Below are 18,991 nucleotides of genomic sequence, written 5' to 3'. Positions count from 1 at the left end.
TCGTTGAGGTGGGCATTACTAACATGGCACCAATTTTTAGAAGGAAATAAAATACCTTTCCAGGTCTGGACAGACCACAAGAATTTGGAAGCACTAAAAACACCCAGGAAGCTCACTCCTAAGCAAGCCCGCTGGTCCCAACATTTTCACCGATTCAATTTCACTCTCAAACACTTACTGGGGGGAAAGAACTTCCTGGCAGAGGCATTATCCTGCATGCCCCAATATAACAGCACAAGAGTTACTGACTTTAAACCACTTGTACCGGAACAACAACTGGCAGCACCAGTCACCACCAGGGCACAAGAAAAAATGAAGCCGAAGGTAGATAGCCAAACTGGAATAGAATTCAGGAAGTCTTTGGAAAGTGATGAATGGTTCCAGAAAAATAAACATGTGTGCACAATTAAAGATGGACTGCCATGGGTGGGGGAGAAGCTATATATACCTGCCACACAGAGAATCAATTTCATGCAACTGTGCCATGATACAAAATCAGCAGGACACTTTGGTTTTGTAAAAACCTTACACCTAACTAAAAGGCAATTTTGGTGGCCATCTATGAAAAAGGACATAGAAAGCTATGTGGGTAGCTGTCAAATTTGCGCGATGGCCAAAAGACTGCAAGGGAAACCACCAGGTCTGTTACAACCGGTGGTAAACCCCTCAGCTCCATGGAAAGAAATAGCCATGGATTTTATCGTAGAACTGCCAGAAAGTAATGGAAACACCGTAGTCTGGACTGTCACAGATCTGTTCTCTAAGCAAGTACATTTCATACCTTGCCAAAAAATCCCAACTGCAAAAGCATTAGCAAAACTTTTTGTACAGCATATTTACAGATTGCACGGGGTAACGCATCATATCTGACAGAGGGGTGCAATTTATGTCGGCATTTTGGAAAGAATTTTTATCCCTCTTAGGAACCACCCAAGGACTGTCATCTAGTCACCATCCTCAGACAGATGGAGCTTCTGAAAGACTTAATAATATACTTGAACAATATCTGAGATGCTATATTAATTTTCAGCAGTCCGACTGGACGGACCTACTGCCTTTCGCAGAAGTAGCATATAATAATGCAGTCCACTCAAGCACAGGTTACACCCCTTTTCAAGTAGGTACAGGCCAGAGTTTCAACCCAATACCAGAACTAACCCCAAAAGAACCGGTCATCCCTGATCTGAAGGAATGGATTGCTCAATTACAAAATACATGGCCAATCGTTAGGAAAGCGTTGGAAGATGCCAGAAAAGCATACAAGACACAGGCAGACAAAAAAAGAACCGATCCCACACCATTTAGGGTAGGAGAGATGGTATATTTATCCACAAAATACCTGAAATCACTCCAACCCTGTAAAAAACTAGGACCAAAATATATTGGACCCTTTCCAATTAAAAGAATCATAAACCCAGTAACAGTTGAATTAGAACTACCCAAAAATCTTAGACGAATACACCCAACCTTTCACTGCAGTCTATTAGAGAGAACAACAATCACCACTACGAGCAAAAATCCCACCACCACCGCCCCCCATCATGGTGGAAGGAGAACAACATTTTGAAGTGAAAGAAATCTTAGATTCCAGAAAACACCATGGAACGATAAAATATTTAGTGGCATGGAAACACCTCCCCTCCTCAGTAAATGAGTGGGTTAACAAACTCCATGTTAAAGCACCTAAGTTGCTTAAGAGGTTTCATACAGAATATCCGAACAAACCAGGCTAACATTTATATGTTTTCTTTCCCCCACAGATGGACTCATCTTTTTTCTGAAAGGAGAGCCGAATGTCAGAATCCATTTATATCACATTTCATAAATGTATAGGTAGAACATTGGGCCTATTCTGGGGATTCTGCCATCTCTCCGAGGGGGGGGAGAGGATGGTTACTTAGACTGAAACAGGCGATCTTCAAACAACAGGGAAATGTTTGTTCTGGGGGGAAGGAGGGGGAGAAACAGGTCTGGATCACATCTTCATTTACAACTGAAAAAGGAAGAGCAATAACAATAAAACCTAGGAGAGTTCTCTTTCCCAGGAAAGGGCCTGACACCTAAGTAAATGATGAGAGCCTGACCAAATGGATGAGGGGAGGGGCTGAAATGGGAATGCTTTATATAGGATTGAAATGTAACTTTGTTAGATTCCGTCTTGTATTGCCACAATCGATTCCATCCTAGTAAACATTTTCCTTTTGGACTAAATTTGCATCCAAGAGTTCTTATTTCCTAAGAAGAAATGTAAGCTCTTCAATAGATGCAGCATCTCTCTTATGAATTGTGGGATACTAGGGATGATTTAAACTTCATTTTTTTCACCAAAGCAAAATTCCTCATCATTGTAATGAAGAAGAGAAAACTAAATAAAGTTCACTGAACTCCAGAGTGTGAAAGAATTAAATACTGCTTTGTATTGTCACCATGAGTTAAGAGGACCATGTTTTAATTTTCCATTTGTTTTTTACATTGCTGCTTCTGATATGGGTCTAGAAGATGGATTAGTACTAATCCTTTAACTTTCAGGAAAAAAATAATATTTCCAAGGGTAAAGTATAGCACTACAGAGAAGAGAGTTATGATCTGAATTAAGTCTTATGGGGTTGTGGATTCTCATTTATCACAGACCTTCAGAAAAAAATGAAGGATATCAACAGAAGAGTACATACTGGTATATTACCTTGCAACCTCACAAAATTGTGGTACAACATCAGATAGGCAAACAGCACTGAGCTGCTGATTTTCTGTATAGATATGGAAGTGACCCAGAAATTACAGAATACAGAATAGAGTTAGAAGGGATGTTTGAGGTCTTCTACTCCAACCCCTTGCTCAAACAGAAGACCCTATACCATCCAGACAAAGTAGCTGTCCAGTCTCTTCTTAAAAGCCTCCAGTGATGGAGCATCCACAACTTCTGAAGACAAGCTGTTCTACTGGTTAATTGTTCTCACTGTTAGGAAATTCCTCCTTTGTTCTAGATTGCTTCTCTCCTTGATTAGTTTCCATCCATTGTTTCTTGTCTTGCCTTCTGGTACTTTGGAAAATAGGTGGTAGCTCTTCTTTGTGGTAGCTCCACAAATACTGGAACACTGCTATCATGTCATCCCTAGTCCTTCTTTTCTCTAGACAAGCCATACCCAATTCCTGCAACTGTTCTTCATTTGTTTTAGTCTCCAGGCCTGTAACACAGGTAACTATAACACCAGGAAAAGACTCTTCCCCAGCTTTTTCTTTTTTAAAATAGGTAGGATGTGGTAAGCTTTTCACTCTGGATTGTTTCTGGCTGTTAGACATCCACAAAAATACCCCAAAGCTTTGTGCTAGCTAAGTGAGAGCAAAAGCTGAGATTAGCTTAGTCTACTTTCTCACTGGAAAATGTATGCAATGGAGGAAAAAAAGGCTATTGTACTGTCCTAAGAGACAAACTCTGGGAAGAAGAATTGGGAGGCATATTGGCTTGCACAGCCTCAAATAAATTCTAGACATGAAGACTACTGAAGATTTATGAATTAAGAAAGAAAGAAAAAGTGTTGCCTGGTGATCGTGAGATACACTGAGAAATTTTGATTCCTTAGGGATTTTGAAGTTGACACGAGATCAAAAGTTTTACCAAGCAGAGAAAAGCCATGTGGCAGACTTAGTGACAGAGAGAATTGCTGGGCCAATATCTCCAAGCCTTCCTGTGATTCCTGTGGTTAAGACTATTTAGAAACATGGATATAGGCTGTTAAAATATAGAAATAAATATATAGTTTGTAAGGCTTCCATAACAAAGGGAAGTAGTACACTTATTTTTTTTCCTAAAATGTAAGTTGAGAAACAATGGAACACAGACATTTAAATTAAATTGCAACTTGTGCTTGCAAAGTTTAGTTGGGAAATCCATATCCAAATAAGATGCTGCTTGTTCATTTAATAAAGAAAACATCATCTAAAGTGGCAGTTTTCTATCAAATCCCCAGGGTCTACACAAAACATAGGTTTTATTATGAATCCGTATGGTTTTAATAAAAAGGATCTGTATTGTTATTCTGTGTTTTGTTGAATAGATCAATATTCAACAAACACGCATAATACTCAAACCAATTTTTGGCCAAGTCTCTAGCTCATGGGTAGAACCAGTCCTTAAATTAATTCCTATATCTTTGGAATTGTCAATTGAATTGCTACATCTTGAATAATAAAATATTTAGCCCTGAATTACATCATACATATCAATGCTGCCCTACCGTGTGGTAAGATGGGTGGCTAACTAACTAACTAACCAACCAACCTAAATGTTTTTCAAGTTTAGATTTTACAATTTGGTTTACATTAAGGTGGATTGACTCCCAGGAAAATATTTGCAGTAAGTTGGGGAAAGAAGCAACATCAACATTTGATATTTGCAGTCAAAACAAGAAAAAAAAATGAAATACATTGGTCCTATGACATGAACAACAGCTATAAAACAAATAATCAACTTAAGAAATTAGAAGGTACTATATGACTGGCATACAATGATGCAGGTGAATCCCCAGTTAATTTTTAGAATTGTTGATAAATTTGCTGGTAATTAATCTTTGTTGTATTGTGTATTATTATTTTAAGCAGCAGATGAACAGTCTTGTGCTATTTACTTAGGGCAGCTATGATTGCCAATGCTTTTTCTATTTCATATGAGAAATTTATTTATATTAATTATTTTTTTTAATTTATAGAATACAAGGCAAGCTGCATTGCTATACTGCCTGATGGAATAAAAATATTGTTAAAATATTTCTATATGTCTTCCTTGTATTATGCATTTTCATTCCAACTGGAAGTAAAACATTCCTTAACTTGCAGTTTTCACAAGGAAAATTACATTTTGGGGAAATAATGTTTTATAAAAATTGCTAATTAACACTTAGCTAGTACTTCAGCTTTTTCCCCAACAAATAACAATATACTTTGTTGACATTCAGTGGGTGCATATTTTTTAAAAAAAATGTGCAAGAGGATTTTCATAGAGTGCCTATTTCATATTTTATTAAGCAAAAATGAGTGGAAGAAAATAGGAAGAAAAATGGCACTATGCCCATATAATTTGCAAATAAATATTTTAGAAAAAGGAGATCACGTACAGTAGCCTTGTAGAGGTATTGTGAAAGTATGATTTTTGCACTAAAATAAGCAAATAAAATTAAAGTTTCAGATAATTAGTTATTCTGTTGCAGCAGCTAATTATAATTTGTCATATTTCTTTATAGGTCTTTTAGGTTCTGTTTTTTTTATCAACAGAGATTAAGTTTAACACACACAGCAGCATCCTGTAATATCCTGACAGCTGCCCATTAAAAGAAGTTAAGATATAGAAGGCTGGAGGAGCTTTGCCAGCCCTAGACAAAATTTAATACCCTGAATATGCTGAACAGGTAAACCTCTACTTACAACTATTCATTTAGTGATCATTTGAAGTTACAACTGAAAAAAGGGACTTCTGACCATTTTTCAAACTTACAACTGTTGCAGCATCACTGTGATCACATGTGTTTATGACGGTTACAATGTCCCAAGGTCATGTGATCCCCTTTTGCAACCTTCTGACAAGGAAAGTCAATTCACTTAACAACCATGTTACTACTTTAACAACTAAAGTGACTCACTGAACAATTGTGACAAGAAAGGTCATATAATAGGGCAAACATCACTTAAGAACAGTTTTGGTTAGGAACAGAAACTCTGGACTCAATTGTGGTCATAAGCTGACAACTACCTACAGATAGGGGATGAAGTCCTTGCTGGGAGAAACAACAGCAAGCAATACACCGAACATGTAGACAATTAAAGTAACACATGTTTTTATTTGTTCTTTCTTTTGTTTTTTCGTATTCATAGATGGGTTGATACTGATCTTAGATCCAGAATCTTTAGTTAGAAAGTTATTTTTCAGTAATAAAAAAGAAAAAGGAAAGAACTGCCAAGCTAAAAATATTAGAAATTTCATGCCAATCAAAACTTCTGCCCCAGCCAGTTAAGGCAAATTCAGTTTTTAAAACAGCTTTATTAAGTTTTTCAACATATATAAAGGTAAAGGTTCCCCCACACATGCATGCTAGTTGTTTCCAACTCTAGGGGCCGGTGCTCATCTCTGTTTGAAAGCCGAAGAGCCAGCACTTCTCTGAGGACATCTCCGTGGTCATGTGGCCGGCATGACTAGATGCCAAAGGCGCACGGAGCGCTGTTACCTTCCCACCATAGTGGTCCCTATTTTTCTACTTGCATTTTTACATGCTTTCGAACTGCTAGGTTGGCAGAAGCTGGGATGAGTAACAGGCGCTCACTCTGTTACGTGGCACTCGGGATTTGACCCGCCAAACTGCCGACCTTCAGATCAACAAGCTCAGCGTCCTAACCCACTGAACCTTCTATCCTTCAGCATCACCCGTTCGTTCAACCAAACTAAGCAACAAGCTGAAAGTACACTTTCAAATCTGGTAAGGCTAGACCTCCCTCTTTGTTTAGTGTCATGAATGACCTTATGCCAATTTTTTTACCTTGCCAAATAAATATATATATTTCTTTCTACTATTGTTTAAATATTAAACCTATGGTCAAGATATCTTAGGTTGTTGATATTTCTTCCGGCAATCTTAATTCCAACTTTTGATTCATCAAGCCCTGCCTTTCTCATGATGTGCTCTGTATATAAGTTAAATAGGCATGGCAACAGTATACAGTCTTGCCAGAATTATTTCCCAATTTTGAACCAATCAGTGGTTCTGTGTCCAGTTCTCACTGTTGCTTCTTGGCCTGCATATAGGTTTCTCAAGAGACAAATAAGATGGTCTGGTGCACCCATCTCTTTAAGAACTTGCCACAGTTAGTAGTAGCACCTCTCAAATGAATATTCCTTAAACCATATTGTTGTTTTTTTAAAGAAAATGCTTACCATAATATGTGAGCCGTCCCTTTGCAATGTTCTTCCCTCTAGTATTTTCAGTGATACACTCATAGAGACCAGCATCTTCTTGTTGGAAATGTGGAATTTCAATCATGCCGTTGGATTTTCTCAACATTACTTTGCTTGGAAATGGTGTCCCATCAGTTCTTCTCCAGTGAATTCGAGGAACTGGACTACAGCAATGAAATTAAATTGAATATTTTAAAGATTATGCTGTACATTATTATCTGATTTTTTTTAAAAAAGCAAAATATCACAATTTACATATTAGAAGGAATTTACAGTGCTTGGTATGCTTTTGGAAGGCAGTTATCAGTTAATTGTTTAAATCTTCAAGCCTTCAAAAAGATGGAATAAAAATTTAATTGAAATCAGTCTTTCCACCTACTATATCAGGGGTTTCCAACCGGAGGTGCTCAGACCCCATGGGAGTGCGAGACGATGTTCCAGGGGATGCAAAAACTTGGATTCTAGTATATATGCATAATTTGTTGCCATTATTTTGAACTTTTGTAAGGGGTGTGAGAATGTATCAGAAGCGTTCTAGGGCTACAGGATATAAAAAGGTTGGAGCCACTGTACTACATTGTGGATGGATGGAAGGAAGGAAAAACAAGACTATTTACAAGAAGTTTTTATCAGCATCAATAGCCCTACAAAGTCCATATGGCCTCAGCAGTAGGCCATTTTCTGAATCACCTGTTGCTTTTTGAGTACCCATGTTATGCTTAAACAGAACTGTCATTGAATAATTGATCTCCTCCCCATCCTTCTATTGACCTTGTTGTTGTTGTTAGCTGCGAAGTCGTGTCCGACCCATCGCGACCCTATGGACAACATTCCTCCAGGCCTTCCTGTCCTCTACCATCTTCTGGAGTCCATTTAAGCTCACGCCTACTGCTTCAGTGACTCCATCCAGCCACCTCATTCTCTGTCGTCCCCTTCTTCTATTGCCCTCGATCTTTCCCAGCATTAGGCTCTTCTCCAGTGAGTCCTTCCTTCTCATTAGGTGGCCAAAGTATTTGAGTTTTAGCTTCAGGATCTGGCCTTTTAAAGAGCAGTCAGGATTGATCTCCTCTAGGACTGACCGGTTTGATCGCCTTGCAGTCCAAGGGACTCGCAGGAGTCTTCTCCAGCACCATAGTTCAAAGGCCTCAATTCTTTGGCGCTCAGCCTTTCTTATGGTCCAACTTTCACTGCCATACATTGCAACTGGGAAGACCATAGCCTTGACTATATGCACTTTTGTTGACAGGGTGATGTCTCTGCTTTTTAGTGTGCTGTCTAGATTTGCCATGGCTTTCCTCCCAAGGAGCAAGCGTCTTTTAATTTCTTGGCTACAGTCCCCATCTGCAGTGATCTTGGAGCCCAGGAAAATAAAATCTGTCACTACTTCCATTTCTTCCCCATCTATTTGCCAGGAATTGAGAGGGCCAGATGCCATGATCTTGGTTTTCTTAATGTTAAGTTTCAACCCAAGTTTTGCACTCTCCTTCTTCACCTGCAACAAGAGGCTCTTTAGTTCTTCTTCACTTTCTGCCATTAGAGTGGTATCATCTGCGTATCTTAGGTTGTTGATATTTCTTCCGGCAATCTTAATTCCAACTTTTGATTCATCTAGCCCTGCCTTTCTCATGATGTGCTCTGCATATAAGTTAAATAGGCAGGGTGACAGTATACAGCCTTGCCGGACTCCTTTCCCAATTTTGAACCAATCAGTGGTTCCGTGTCCAGTTCTCACTGTTGCTTCTTGACCCGCATATAGGTTTCTCAAGAGACAAATAAGATGGTCTGGTACTCCCATCTCTTTAAGAACTTGCCACAGTTTGTTATGATCCACACAATCAAAGGCTTTAGCATAGTCAATGAAGCAGAAGTAGATGTTTTTCTGGAACTCCCTAGCTTTCTCCATGATCCAGCGTATGTTGGCAATTTGATCTCTAGTTCCTCTGCCTCTTCGAAATCCTGCCTGTACTTCTGGTAGTTCTCGATCCACATACTGCTGAAGTCTAGCTTGTAGGATTTTAAGCATGACTTTACTAGCATGAGAAATGAGTGCAATGGTGCGATAGTTTGAACATTCTTTGGCACTGCCTTTCTTTGGAATTGGAATGTAAACTGATCTTTTCCAATCCTGTGGCCACTGTTGAGTTTTCCAAATTTGCTGGCAAATTGAGTGTAGCACTTTTACTGCACTGTCTTTTAAGATTTTGAATAGCTCAGCTGGAATACTGTCACCTCCACTAGCTTTGTTGTTGCTCAGCTTTTCTAAGGCCCACTTCACTTCACATTCTAGGATGTCTGGCTCGAGGTCAGTGACCACCTCATTGTGATTATCAGGGACGTTAAGCTCATTCTTGTATAGTTCTTCTGTGTAATTTTGCCACCTCTTCTTAATCTCTTCTGCCTCTGTTAGGTCCCTGCCATTTTGGTCCTTTATCATGCCCATTTTTGCATTAAACGTTCCCTTCATCTCTCCAATTTTCTTGAAAAGATCTCTGGTCCTCCCTATTCTATTGTTTTCTTCTATTTCTTTGCATTGTTCATTTAAGAAGGCATTCTTATCTCTTCTAGCTATTCTCTGGAATTCTGCATTCAATTGGGCATATCTATGTTTTTCTCCCTTGCCTTTCGCTTCCCTCCTTTCCTCAGCTATTTGCAAAGCTTCCTCAGACAGCCATTTTGCTTTCTTGCATTTCTTTTTCTTTGGGATGGTTTTGGTTGCTACCTGTTGTACAATGTCACGAACCTCTGTCCATAGTTCTTCAGGCACTCTGTCTATCAGATCTAATTCCTTAAATCTATTTGTCACCTCTACTGTATATTCAACAGGGATATGATTTAATTCATACCTGACTGGCCTAGCGCTTTTCCCTACTTTCTTTAATTTAAGCCTAAACTTTGCAACAAGAAGCTCATGGTCTGAGCCACAGTCAGCTCCTGGTCTTGTTTTTACTGACTGTATAGAGCTTCTCCATCTTTGGCTGCAGAGCATATAGTCAATCTGATTTCTGTGTTGACCGTCTGGTGATGTCCATGTGTAGAGCCGTCTCTTGGGTTGTTGGAAAAGAGTGTTTGCTATGACCATCGTATTCTCTTGACAAAATTCTATCAGCCTGTGCCCTGCTTCATTTTGTACTCCAAGGCCAAACTTGCCTGTTATTCCAGTTATCTTTTGGCTTCCTACTTTAGCATTCCAATCCCCCATGATGATAAGGACATCATTTTTTGGTGTTAGTTCTATAAGGTGCTGTAGGGCTTCGTAGAACCGGTCAATTTCATCCTCTTCAGCACCGGTGGTTGGGGCATAGACTTGGACTACTGTGATATTGAATGGTTTGCCTTGGATTCGAACTGAGATCATTCTGTCATTTTGAGGATTGTATCCCAGTATTGCTTTTCCTATTTTTTTATTGACTATGAAGGCTACTCCATTTCTTCTGAGGGATTCTTGCCCGCAGTAGTATACCTGATGGTCATCTGAATTAAATTCACCCATTCCTGTCCATTTTAGTTCGCTGATACCTAAGATGTCAATGTTTAGTCTTGTCATCTCTTGTTTGACCACGTCCAGCTTTCCTTGATTCATGGATCTTACATTCCAGGTTCCTATGGAGAAAAAATCTTTACAGCATCGGACTTTCCTTTCACCACCAGACATATCCACAGCTGAGCGTCCTTTCGGCTTTGGCCCAGTCGCTTCATTCTTTCTGGCGCTACTAGTACTAGCCCTCTGCTCTTCCCCAGTAGCATATTGGACGCCTTCCGACCTGAGGGGCTCATCTTCCAGCATCATATCGTTTTGCCTTTTGGTACTGTCCATAGGGTTTTCATGGCAAAGATACTGGAGTGGGTTGCCATTTCCTTCTCCAGTGGATCACGTTTTGTCAGAACTCTCGGCTATGACCTGTCCGTCTTGGGTGGCCCTGCACGGCATAGCTCATAGCTTCATTGAATTACGCAAGCCCCTTCGCCACGACAAGGCAGTAATCCATGAAGGGGTCTATTGACCTAGTCCCCAAGAATAAACTTTGCTAATAATAAACTGAGAACTTTTCAATTTTTCACTTGTCAAATCTTCTAATATGCCCTGTTTCATTCTAATGATACTGCCGTCAGCAAATTTCTCTGAATTTATATTGATCAAACATAAATTTAGCTAATATTATGCATTATTGCAGCTTTTTGGTATCTCAGCTAATCCATGTAAACCAGGTTCAGGATTCTCTTAAAGTCAATATTGAATGCATAGTATGAAATCTATGTTCATTTCTTACTATATGATCTAGAATAATTATATAATAAATAGTCCCTTCATAAAAAGTTCTTCAGTTTATAATCCAGTATTACTACATTTAAAATTGGTTCACATAAGTACAACATATGCAATAGCATGTTCTATGTCCAACTCTTTATATCATAAATAAAATAGATATGCTTACTTTCCAAGAGCAAAGCATTCTAGTTTCACAGTTGATCCTTTAGCAGCAGGAACTGTTTCAGGAAACTGAACTTCTATTTTGGGTTCATATTCCCCCATCACACCTGTTATTCCAGAAAAGGTAAAGAAAGATAGAAACTGAACACGCTGATCAGCAACTGTACAAGAGTTCTACTGAAGTATAGATGGATTACTACTTCCATAGTCATTGCTTTATCCCTTGATTGACAGCTGACATGACTTAACATGCCAACTTACCTATTAGCATTAAAAATGTAGTATAATATAAGAAAATAGACAATGCAGTAGAATGTAACAATTAGCTAGATAACTTTGAAGGTTCTCTGTTGCATTACAACTGCTTCTTGATATTTCATGCATGTACAAACACATCTGCCTATAAAAATGAAATAGCAGCAGAACTCTGATGAACTGTTACAGATCTTGATTGCAATTTTGAGTAAGTGGAAAAAGTAATTTATGATACACATAGAAATAACAGCTAGTATAAATGACAAGCCATAATCAGTATATAATCCTTTGGTGTATGGAAATGTGCATCTGAGTGTCTCTGAATTCCCTTCATTAAGGATTTGTGTTGTTACTGTGGTTGTGGTGAAGGGAGAAAGATGTATTGAAGGAAGAGTAAGAGAGGTCCTCCATTTCCATGAACAAGAAAGTAAGTAAAAATCAACCATGGAGTTGGCATACTTATTTTCCTTCCATATGATCCTATTCCTGCTCTACATCTTTGCAATGGTAGTAAAATTCGCAGGTGATATTTCATCTGCTGCACTCAATCATTTCTTGACCTTAATTAGTTGTAGTAAAGTTTCTGTGACTGTTATGCACAGTGAAAAATTCTACACTTAATTTATACATGCTACAGTTGAAGTTATTTATAAATAGGAATAAGAAAAGGAGGTACAATAACAATCGCTAAAAAACACACAACAAAGTGTGTTTCACAATTATACATTTCCACACAAATGTGCTTTCCAAAAATTTATGTAGGCAGTAAAACCATATACAGTTGATTACACCACTTTAGTATAAATGCATACCATCAGTCCGTAGCACTAAAGGTGTTGGTGATCCAAGGGTGTTGGTGTTAGTTACAGCACTAGTCACGACACAGGTATAATTTCCTACATCAGATGGCTCTACTTTAGCTATGTAGAGATGTCCAGTTTCCTGAGAAACAAATCTCCGACTATCTTCTTGCACAAATGTTGGGTATTCATTGAAGATCCAAGCATAGGAAAGTTCTGGAAATAAGTGAAAATATATAAGCATAATTATATCCTTCCAAAGTCAATAAAATGAGGACCCATATAATTGGGGGCAATATATTGACTTTGTATACTGCTTAGAGAGGGCTGTAGAGAACTATGAAGCGGTATATAAGTGCTATTGCTATGCATGAGAAATCAAACTACCTGTCCTTTTCAGCCTCTTCCTTGCTAATCCATTTTTTGTGAAGAAAGAGCAAGTCAACCAATTGCCAAAGAAGTTCACAAAAGGCTTTGCTGCTAGACAATGACAACTGGCTGCACAAACTGAAATCTCAATTTTTGAATATTTAACTTCTATAAATACAGGTAGCCCTTCAGTTACGACCACAATTGAGCCAAAAATTTATGTTGCTAAGTGAAACATTTGTTAAGAGAGTTTGCCCCGTTTTACAACTTTTCTTGCCATATTTGTTAAGTGAATCATTGAATTTGTTAAGTTAGTAGCATGGCTGTTAAGTGAATCCAGATTCCCCACTGACTTTGCTTGTCAGAAGGTTTCAAAAGCTGATCACATGACCCCAGGACACTGCAACTATCACAAATATGAACCAGTTCCCAAGCATGTGAATTTTCATCTTGTGACCATGGAGATTCTGCAACAGTCGTAAGTGTGAAAAATGGTCATAAGTCGCTTTTTTCAGTATGTTGTAACTTTGAACGGTCACTAAATAAACTGTTGTAAGTCGAGGACTATCTGTACAAAGGTGGACTCTTTAAAAACAGCACTTCAAATGTTTGTACAAAATTATAATAATCTAGCAGATAATCTAGTAGCTTTTAGATGTATTTAAACCATTTACTACAAAACACATATTGAAACATAGGGGAGAAGGAAATGAAATCCAAGTTTCATTTTGGGAATAATTTTTAAATACTATTACATGAGTTGAAATATATGGGATATGAAATCCTAACCTTTCTGTGCCTCAGTGAGACTGAAAATAAATGTTTATTAGCTAAAACACTTGCATAGTTATAATATATATATATATATATATATATATATATATGTGTGTGTGTGTGTGTGTGTGTGTGTGTGTGTAATTTTTTTTTAGATTGCTAACAAAGAATTAAAGGGAGACTGATATGCATTTCAAACTTACCGTATATACTTGAGTATAAGCCGAATTTTTCAGCCCACTTTTTGGGCTGAAAAAATCCACTTGGGCTTATACTCCAGTGAACAAAAAAAGAACTTACCGAGGACTTGCGCGCGGCCGAGGCTTCGGTGCTTCCGGGATCGCGTGCACCTCTCCCAAGCCGCCGCCGTCCGGAGACCTGCCGAAGTTTGGGGAGGTTTGGGGAGGTGCGCGCGCACCTCCCCAAACCTCCCCAAACGTCGGCAGGTCTCCGGACCTCCGCGCCCTGCCTGCCTGCTTCTTTCCGCTGCCTGGCTGCCCTATGATGGACGTGTGGGGGAAGTACGGGGGCCGTGTAAACGGAGTACGTGCGGCGCCGCGCGGGTCTGATAGAACTGGGCCGGCAACGGGTGCTTGTGAAGCGGCTGAGGGCTGGCTAGGAAGGGGGCGGCGGCGGCGGCGGACGCGGGGAGCTGAGGCGCCGTCCGGTAGGTAGAGGCCGTTATGGGAAGGAGGCGGGAGAAGGGACGTGTGGGGAAGGTACGGGGGCCGTGTAAACGGAGTACATGCGGCGCCACGCGGATCTGATAGAACTGGGCCGGCAACGGGTGCTTGTGAAGCGGCTGAGGGCTGGCTAGGAAGGGGGCGGCGGCGGACGTGGGGAGCTGAGGCGCCGTCCGGTAGGTAGAGGCCGTTATGGGAAGGAGGCGGGAGAAGGGACGTGTGGGGGAAGTACGGGGGCCGTGTAAACGGAGTACGTGCGCCTACGCGCGGGTCTGATAGAACTGGGCCGGCAACGGGTGCTTGTGAAGCGGCTGAGGGCTGGCTAGGAAGGGGGCGGCGGCGGCGGCGCTGGCGCTTTGCGGGTGGGACAAGGCTCTCGAGAGAGAACATGGCGGAGGCAGAACCGACCCCGCCGCTCCCTGCAGGGGAGAGAAGCCGGGCAAGCGTTGCTCCAGTCCTCGCTCTTCTTCCCTCTCCCGATTTTGCCTTCCTCTCCAAGATAAGTTCGAGCGGTAGGGGAAAGTTAGAGCCCCTTTCCGAGGCCGCCCCTTACTTGGGATTGTTGGGTGAGAAGGCGACGTGGGCACGGAGGAGGAAGTAAGTCGCGCTTTACTCGTCGCTGCGGGGGGGGGAGAAAAAAAGTTCTTGCCGGCCGGACTTGGATGGCGGCAGCGGCCTCAGCTGGGAGCCGCAGCCCCGCCTAGTCCGGCTGAGCTGAACCAGCTCAACACAAAGCGATCGGGCCTTTCTTCCCCCACCTTTCCCTCCCCCCTCCCGCTCTAGGGCAGAGATCCCCTTCCTATCGCTCGGGGCCTTTCGTCTCTTTGGCTCGCCAGGGCTGGAGAGGCGAGAGCGAGCGGCAGAGGAGAGATGGTGGGCTCCTGGCTGCCGCTTCTGCTCTGTGCAGTTTTCCAACAGGCCTTTTTGGAGAAGAGGAGGCAGAGGCTTGCAGAGCGCGGATCCAGCCTCCGCCGGCGGCAGAGGCTTGCGGAGCGCGGATCCAGCCTCCGCCGGCGGCAGAGGCTTGCGGAGCGCGGATCCAGCCGGCGGCAGAGGCTTGCGGAGCGCGGATCCAGCCTCCGCCGGCGGCAGAGGCTTGCGGAGCGCGGATCCAGCCTCCGCCGGCGGCAGAGGCTTGCGGAGCGCGGATCCAGCCGGCGGCAGAGGCTTGCGGAGCGCGGATCCAGCCTCCGCCGGCGGCAGAGGCTTGCGGAGTGTGGATCCAGCCGGAGGCAGAGGCTTGCAGAGCGCGGATCCAGCCTCCGCCGGCGGCAGAGGCTTGCGGAGCGCGGATCCAGCCTCCGCCAGCGGCAGAGGCTTGCGGAGCGCGGATCCAGCCTCCGCCGGCGGCAGAGGCTTGCGGAGCGCGGATCCAGCCGTCGGCAGAGGCTTGCGGAGCACGGATCCAGCCTCCGCCGGTGGCAGAGGCTTGCGGAGCGCGGATCCAGCCTCCGCCGGCGGCAGAGGCTTGCAGAGCGCGGATCCAGCCTCCGCCGGTGACAGAGGCTTGCGGAGCGCGGATCCAGCCTCCGCCGCCGACAGAGGCTCGATCCTCCGTTCTGCAAGCCTCCGCCGCCGGTTAATACCCTGTATTCAGCTCTGGGAAGTGGGGGGAAGGGGGAGAGAGGGGGAGTTTGGGAGGAGGGGGAGGGGGAGCTCCACGGTGCAAAAATAAAGCCCTGCCGCTCTTCGCGTTGCTTGCCCGACTGGCTGTCACGGGACCGCACGGATCGCCTCGCTCCCACCGGCAGCTGATTCCTTCGAGTTTGGTCTCGAGCGATTTTGCATTTTCTCCAGTGCTGAAAGCCACTTGGGGAACTTGAGTTACCGGCTCCCCGATCGCTCCACCCTCATCTTCTCTTTGTTCCCGCTTCCCCTTCCAAAGGTTCCTCTCACCGTCCGTGACTAAAGTCCCACTCCCACCCCCCGCGGCAGGTTGGATCCCCCCCAACTATCTTGAGTACCTCCTAGAGCCCCGCGCTGCCCTCCCCCAGGCCACCGCAGCCGGAGAGGACGGCTCTGAAGTTAGATATTCCGCCCGTAAGTCGCAGAGGGACCCCGGGTGTTCATAATTGATCCATAAAAACCTAATACCGAATAAAAGTACGATACATCAATAAAAAGATCCAATTTGATTTTTCCCCCCCCGCCACACACACACACACACAGGTTGGAGACCCTCCGACGTGGCTTGGGCACCCAGAGGCTCCCGCTGCCCCCTTTTCTCCACCGGGCGAGAGAGGCAAAACGTGCACCAGCCCTGCCCCCATCCACCTCCAGTATGGATGGCTCTGCCAAAAGAAAAGCAGCCGAAGCAAGCCTCCCATTGAGAGAATGGGGCAGCGGAGGCTTGCAGAACGGCGGATCGAGCCTCTGCCGGCGGCGGAGGCTTGCAGAACGGCGGATCCCAGCCTCGGCTTATACTTGAGTCAATAACGTTTTCCAGTTTTTGGGGGTAAAATTGGGGGTCTCGGCTTATACTCGAGTCGGCTTATACTCAAGTATATACGGTATTTGTTTTCATCAGTCAGCCATACCCTTCTGAGATTCGAACCTGGGCTGATTGCACATTAGGCAGTTGTTTTTACCTCTAGGCCACAAGCTCTATCTCACTTTGTTAGCTGAGAAGCAAGGGAGATATGTGTCAAATGCTTGTTAACTATTTAGATTACCTTGCTAGGCCCCAAACATGGGACAAATCTCTATTTCCTGTTTCAGCCTAACCGAAGGCCATTGGCAGGCAGTAGTCACAACAGTGACAGCTCATATTTTGTGTATTTTTTTTTATTTTAAAAAACCAAAGGCCATCGACAGGCAGTAGTCACAACAGTGACAGCTCATATTTTGCGTATTTTTTTATTTTAAAAAACTGAAGGCCATCGACAGGCAGTAGTCACAACAGTGACAGCTCATATTTTGTGTAATTTTTATTTTATTTTACGGCTGACTGATGAAAACAAATAAGTTTGAAATGCATATCAGTCTCCCTTTAATTCTTTGTTAGCAATCTAAAAAAAAATTACACAAAATATGAGCTGTCATTGTTGTGACTACTGCCTGTCGATGACCTTCGGTTAGGCTGAAACAGGAAATAAAGATTTGTCCCATGTTTGGGGCCTAGCAAGGTAATCTAAATAGTTAACAAGCATTTAACACACACACACACACACACACACACACACACACAAATAATAATAATAATAATAATAATAATAATAATAATAATAATAGTAATAGTAATAATAATAATAATAAAGTTGGAAGGGACCTTGGAGGTCATCTAGTCCAACCCACTGCTCAGGCAGGAAACCTTATACCATTTCAGGCAAATGGCTGTCCAGTCTCTTCTTAAAAACTTCCAGTGTTGGAGCATTCACCACCTCTGGAGGCAGGTTGTTCCACTGGTTAATTGTTCTAACTGTCAGGAAGTTTCTCCTTAGTTCTAGGTTGCTTCTCTCCTTGACTAGTTTCCATCGGTTGCTTCTTGTCCTGCTTTCAGGTGCTTTGGAGAATAGCTTGACTCCTTCTTCTTTGTGGTAGCCCCTGAGATATCGGAACACTGCTATCATGTCACCCCTCACCCTTCTCTTCATTAAACTACACATACCCAATTCCAGCAACCGTTCCCTATATGTTTTAGCCTCCAGCCCCCTAATCATCTTTGTTGCTCTTCTCTGTACCCTTTCTAGAGTCTCGACATCTTTTTTACATCTTGGTGACCAAAACTGGATGCAGTATTCCAGGTGTGGCCTTACCAAAGCATTGTAAAGTGGTATTAGTACTTCACTTGATCTTGATTCTATCCCTCTGTTAATGCAGCCTAGCACTGTGTTGGCTTTTTTGGCAGCTGCAGCACACTGCTGGCTCATATTGAAGTGATTGTCTACTAAGACTCCGAGATCCCTCTCAGTTACTACTATTGAGCAAGGTACCACCTATACTATACCTATGCATTTGATTTTCCCTGCCTAAATGTAGAACCTTACTTTTTTCACACACACACACACACACACACACACACACACACACACACTAGCTAATAAAAGAGAGAAAGAACCTGTGGCTCAGGAAGTTAAAACAACTGCCTAATATATAATCAGCCCAGGTTCGAATCTCAGATAAAGGGTATGACTGACTGATGAGAACATAAAGAGTTCGAAATGATCATCTCAGCCTCCCAAAATTCTTTATTAGCAATTTGAATAATTTGCACAAATAATGAGCTGTCATAGGTTGACTATATCCTGTGGATAAGCCTTGAGTCAGGCCAAAACAGGAATGAAAGAGTTAATTAGCAAGGTACATTCAAAAAGCCTTGACAAATACTTAACACACATTTGCCTTGCCTTCTAGCTAATAAAAGAGAGAAAGAACCTGTGGCTCAGGAAGTTAAAACAACTGCCTAATATATAATCAGCCCAGGTTTGAATCTCAGATAAAGGGTATGACTGACTGATGAGAACATAAAGAGTTCAAAATGATCATCTCAGCCTCCCAAAATTCTTTATTAGCAATTTGAATAATTGCCACCCATCTCTCACTTCAAGGCAACTGAGTGGCTTACAGCAAGATAAAACACAAACAATCATAACTATAAAAAACAGCTTAGAATTATAAAAAATAACAAAAACCAAAAACAAGAGTTTGGACAGAAGATATGGGAGTACCATCTTTGTTACATACAGTATGTGGATGATGGTTATAATTTTCTTACAAAACATGTGCTCTGAATGTTTAGGAC

The 18,991-nt window shown here is 42.3% G+C and overlaps 1 protein-coding gene across 1 annotated transcript in view; it reads right to left on the bottom strand.

Annotated features, from left to right (window-relative positions):
- LOC308662928 (contactin-3-like) overlaps positions 1–18,991 on the bottom strand; it is a gene marked incomplete at both ends in the record, with an annotated part of 174,773 nt that overhangs the window by 75,808 nt on the left and 79,974 nt on the right. Inside the window, 3 exons of the mRNA XM_081319074.1 lie at positions 6,920–7,104; positions 11,374–11,476; positions 12,437–12,640. Coding sequence (XP_081175200.1) covers positions 6,920–7,104; positions 11,374–11,476; positions 12,437–12,640 — 492 coding nt within the window. The remainder of the gene's footprint in view (positions 1–6,919; positions 7,105–11,373; positions 11,477–12,436; positions 12,641–18,991) is intronic.

Source organism: Vipera berus (assembly GCF_964194415.1).
Source record: "Vipera berus genome assembly, chromosome: 2".
Classification (NCBI taxonomy): Eukaryota; Metazoa; Chordata; class Lepidosauria; order Squamata; family Viperidae; genus Vipera; species Vipera berus.
The sequence above is the reverse complement of the archived record's forward strand: the minus strand, read 5'-3'. Positions and strand labels throughout refer to the sequence as shown.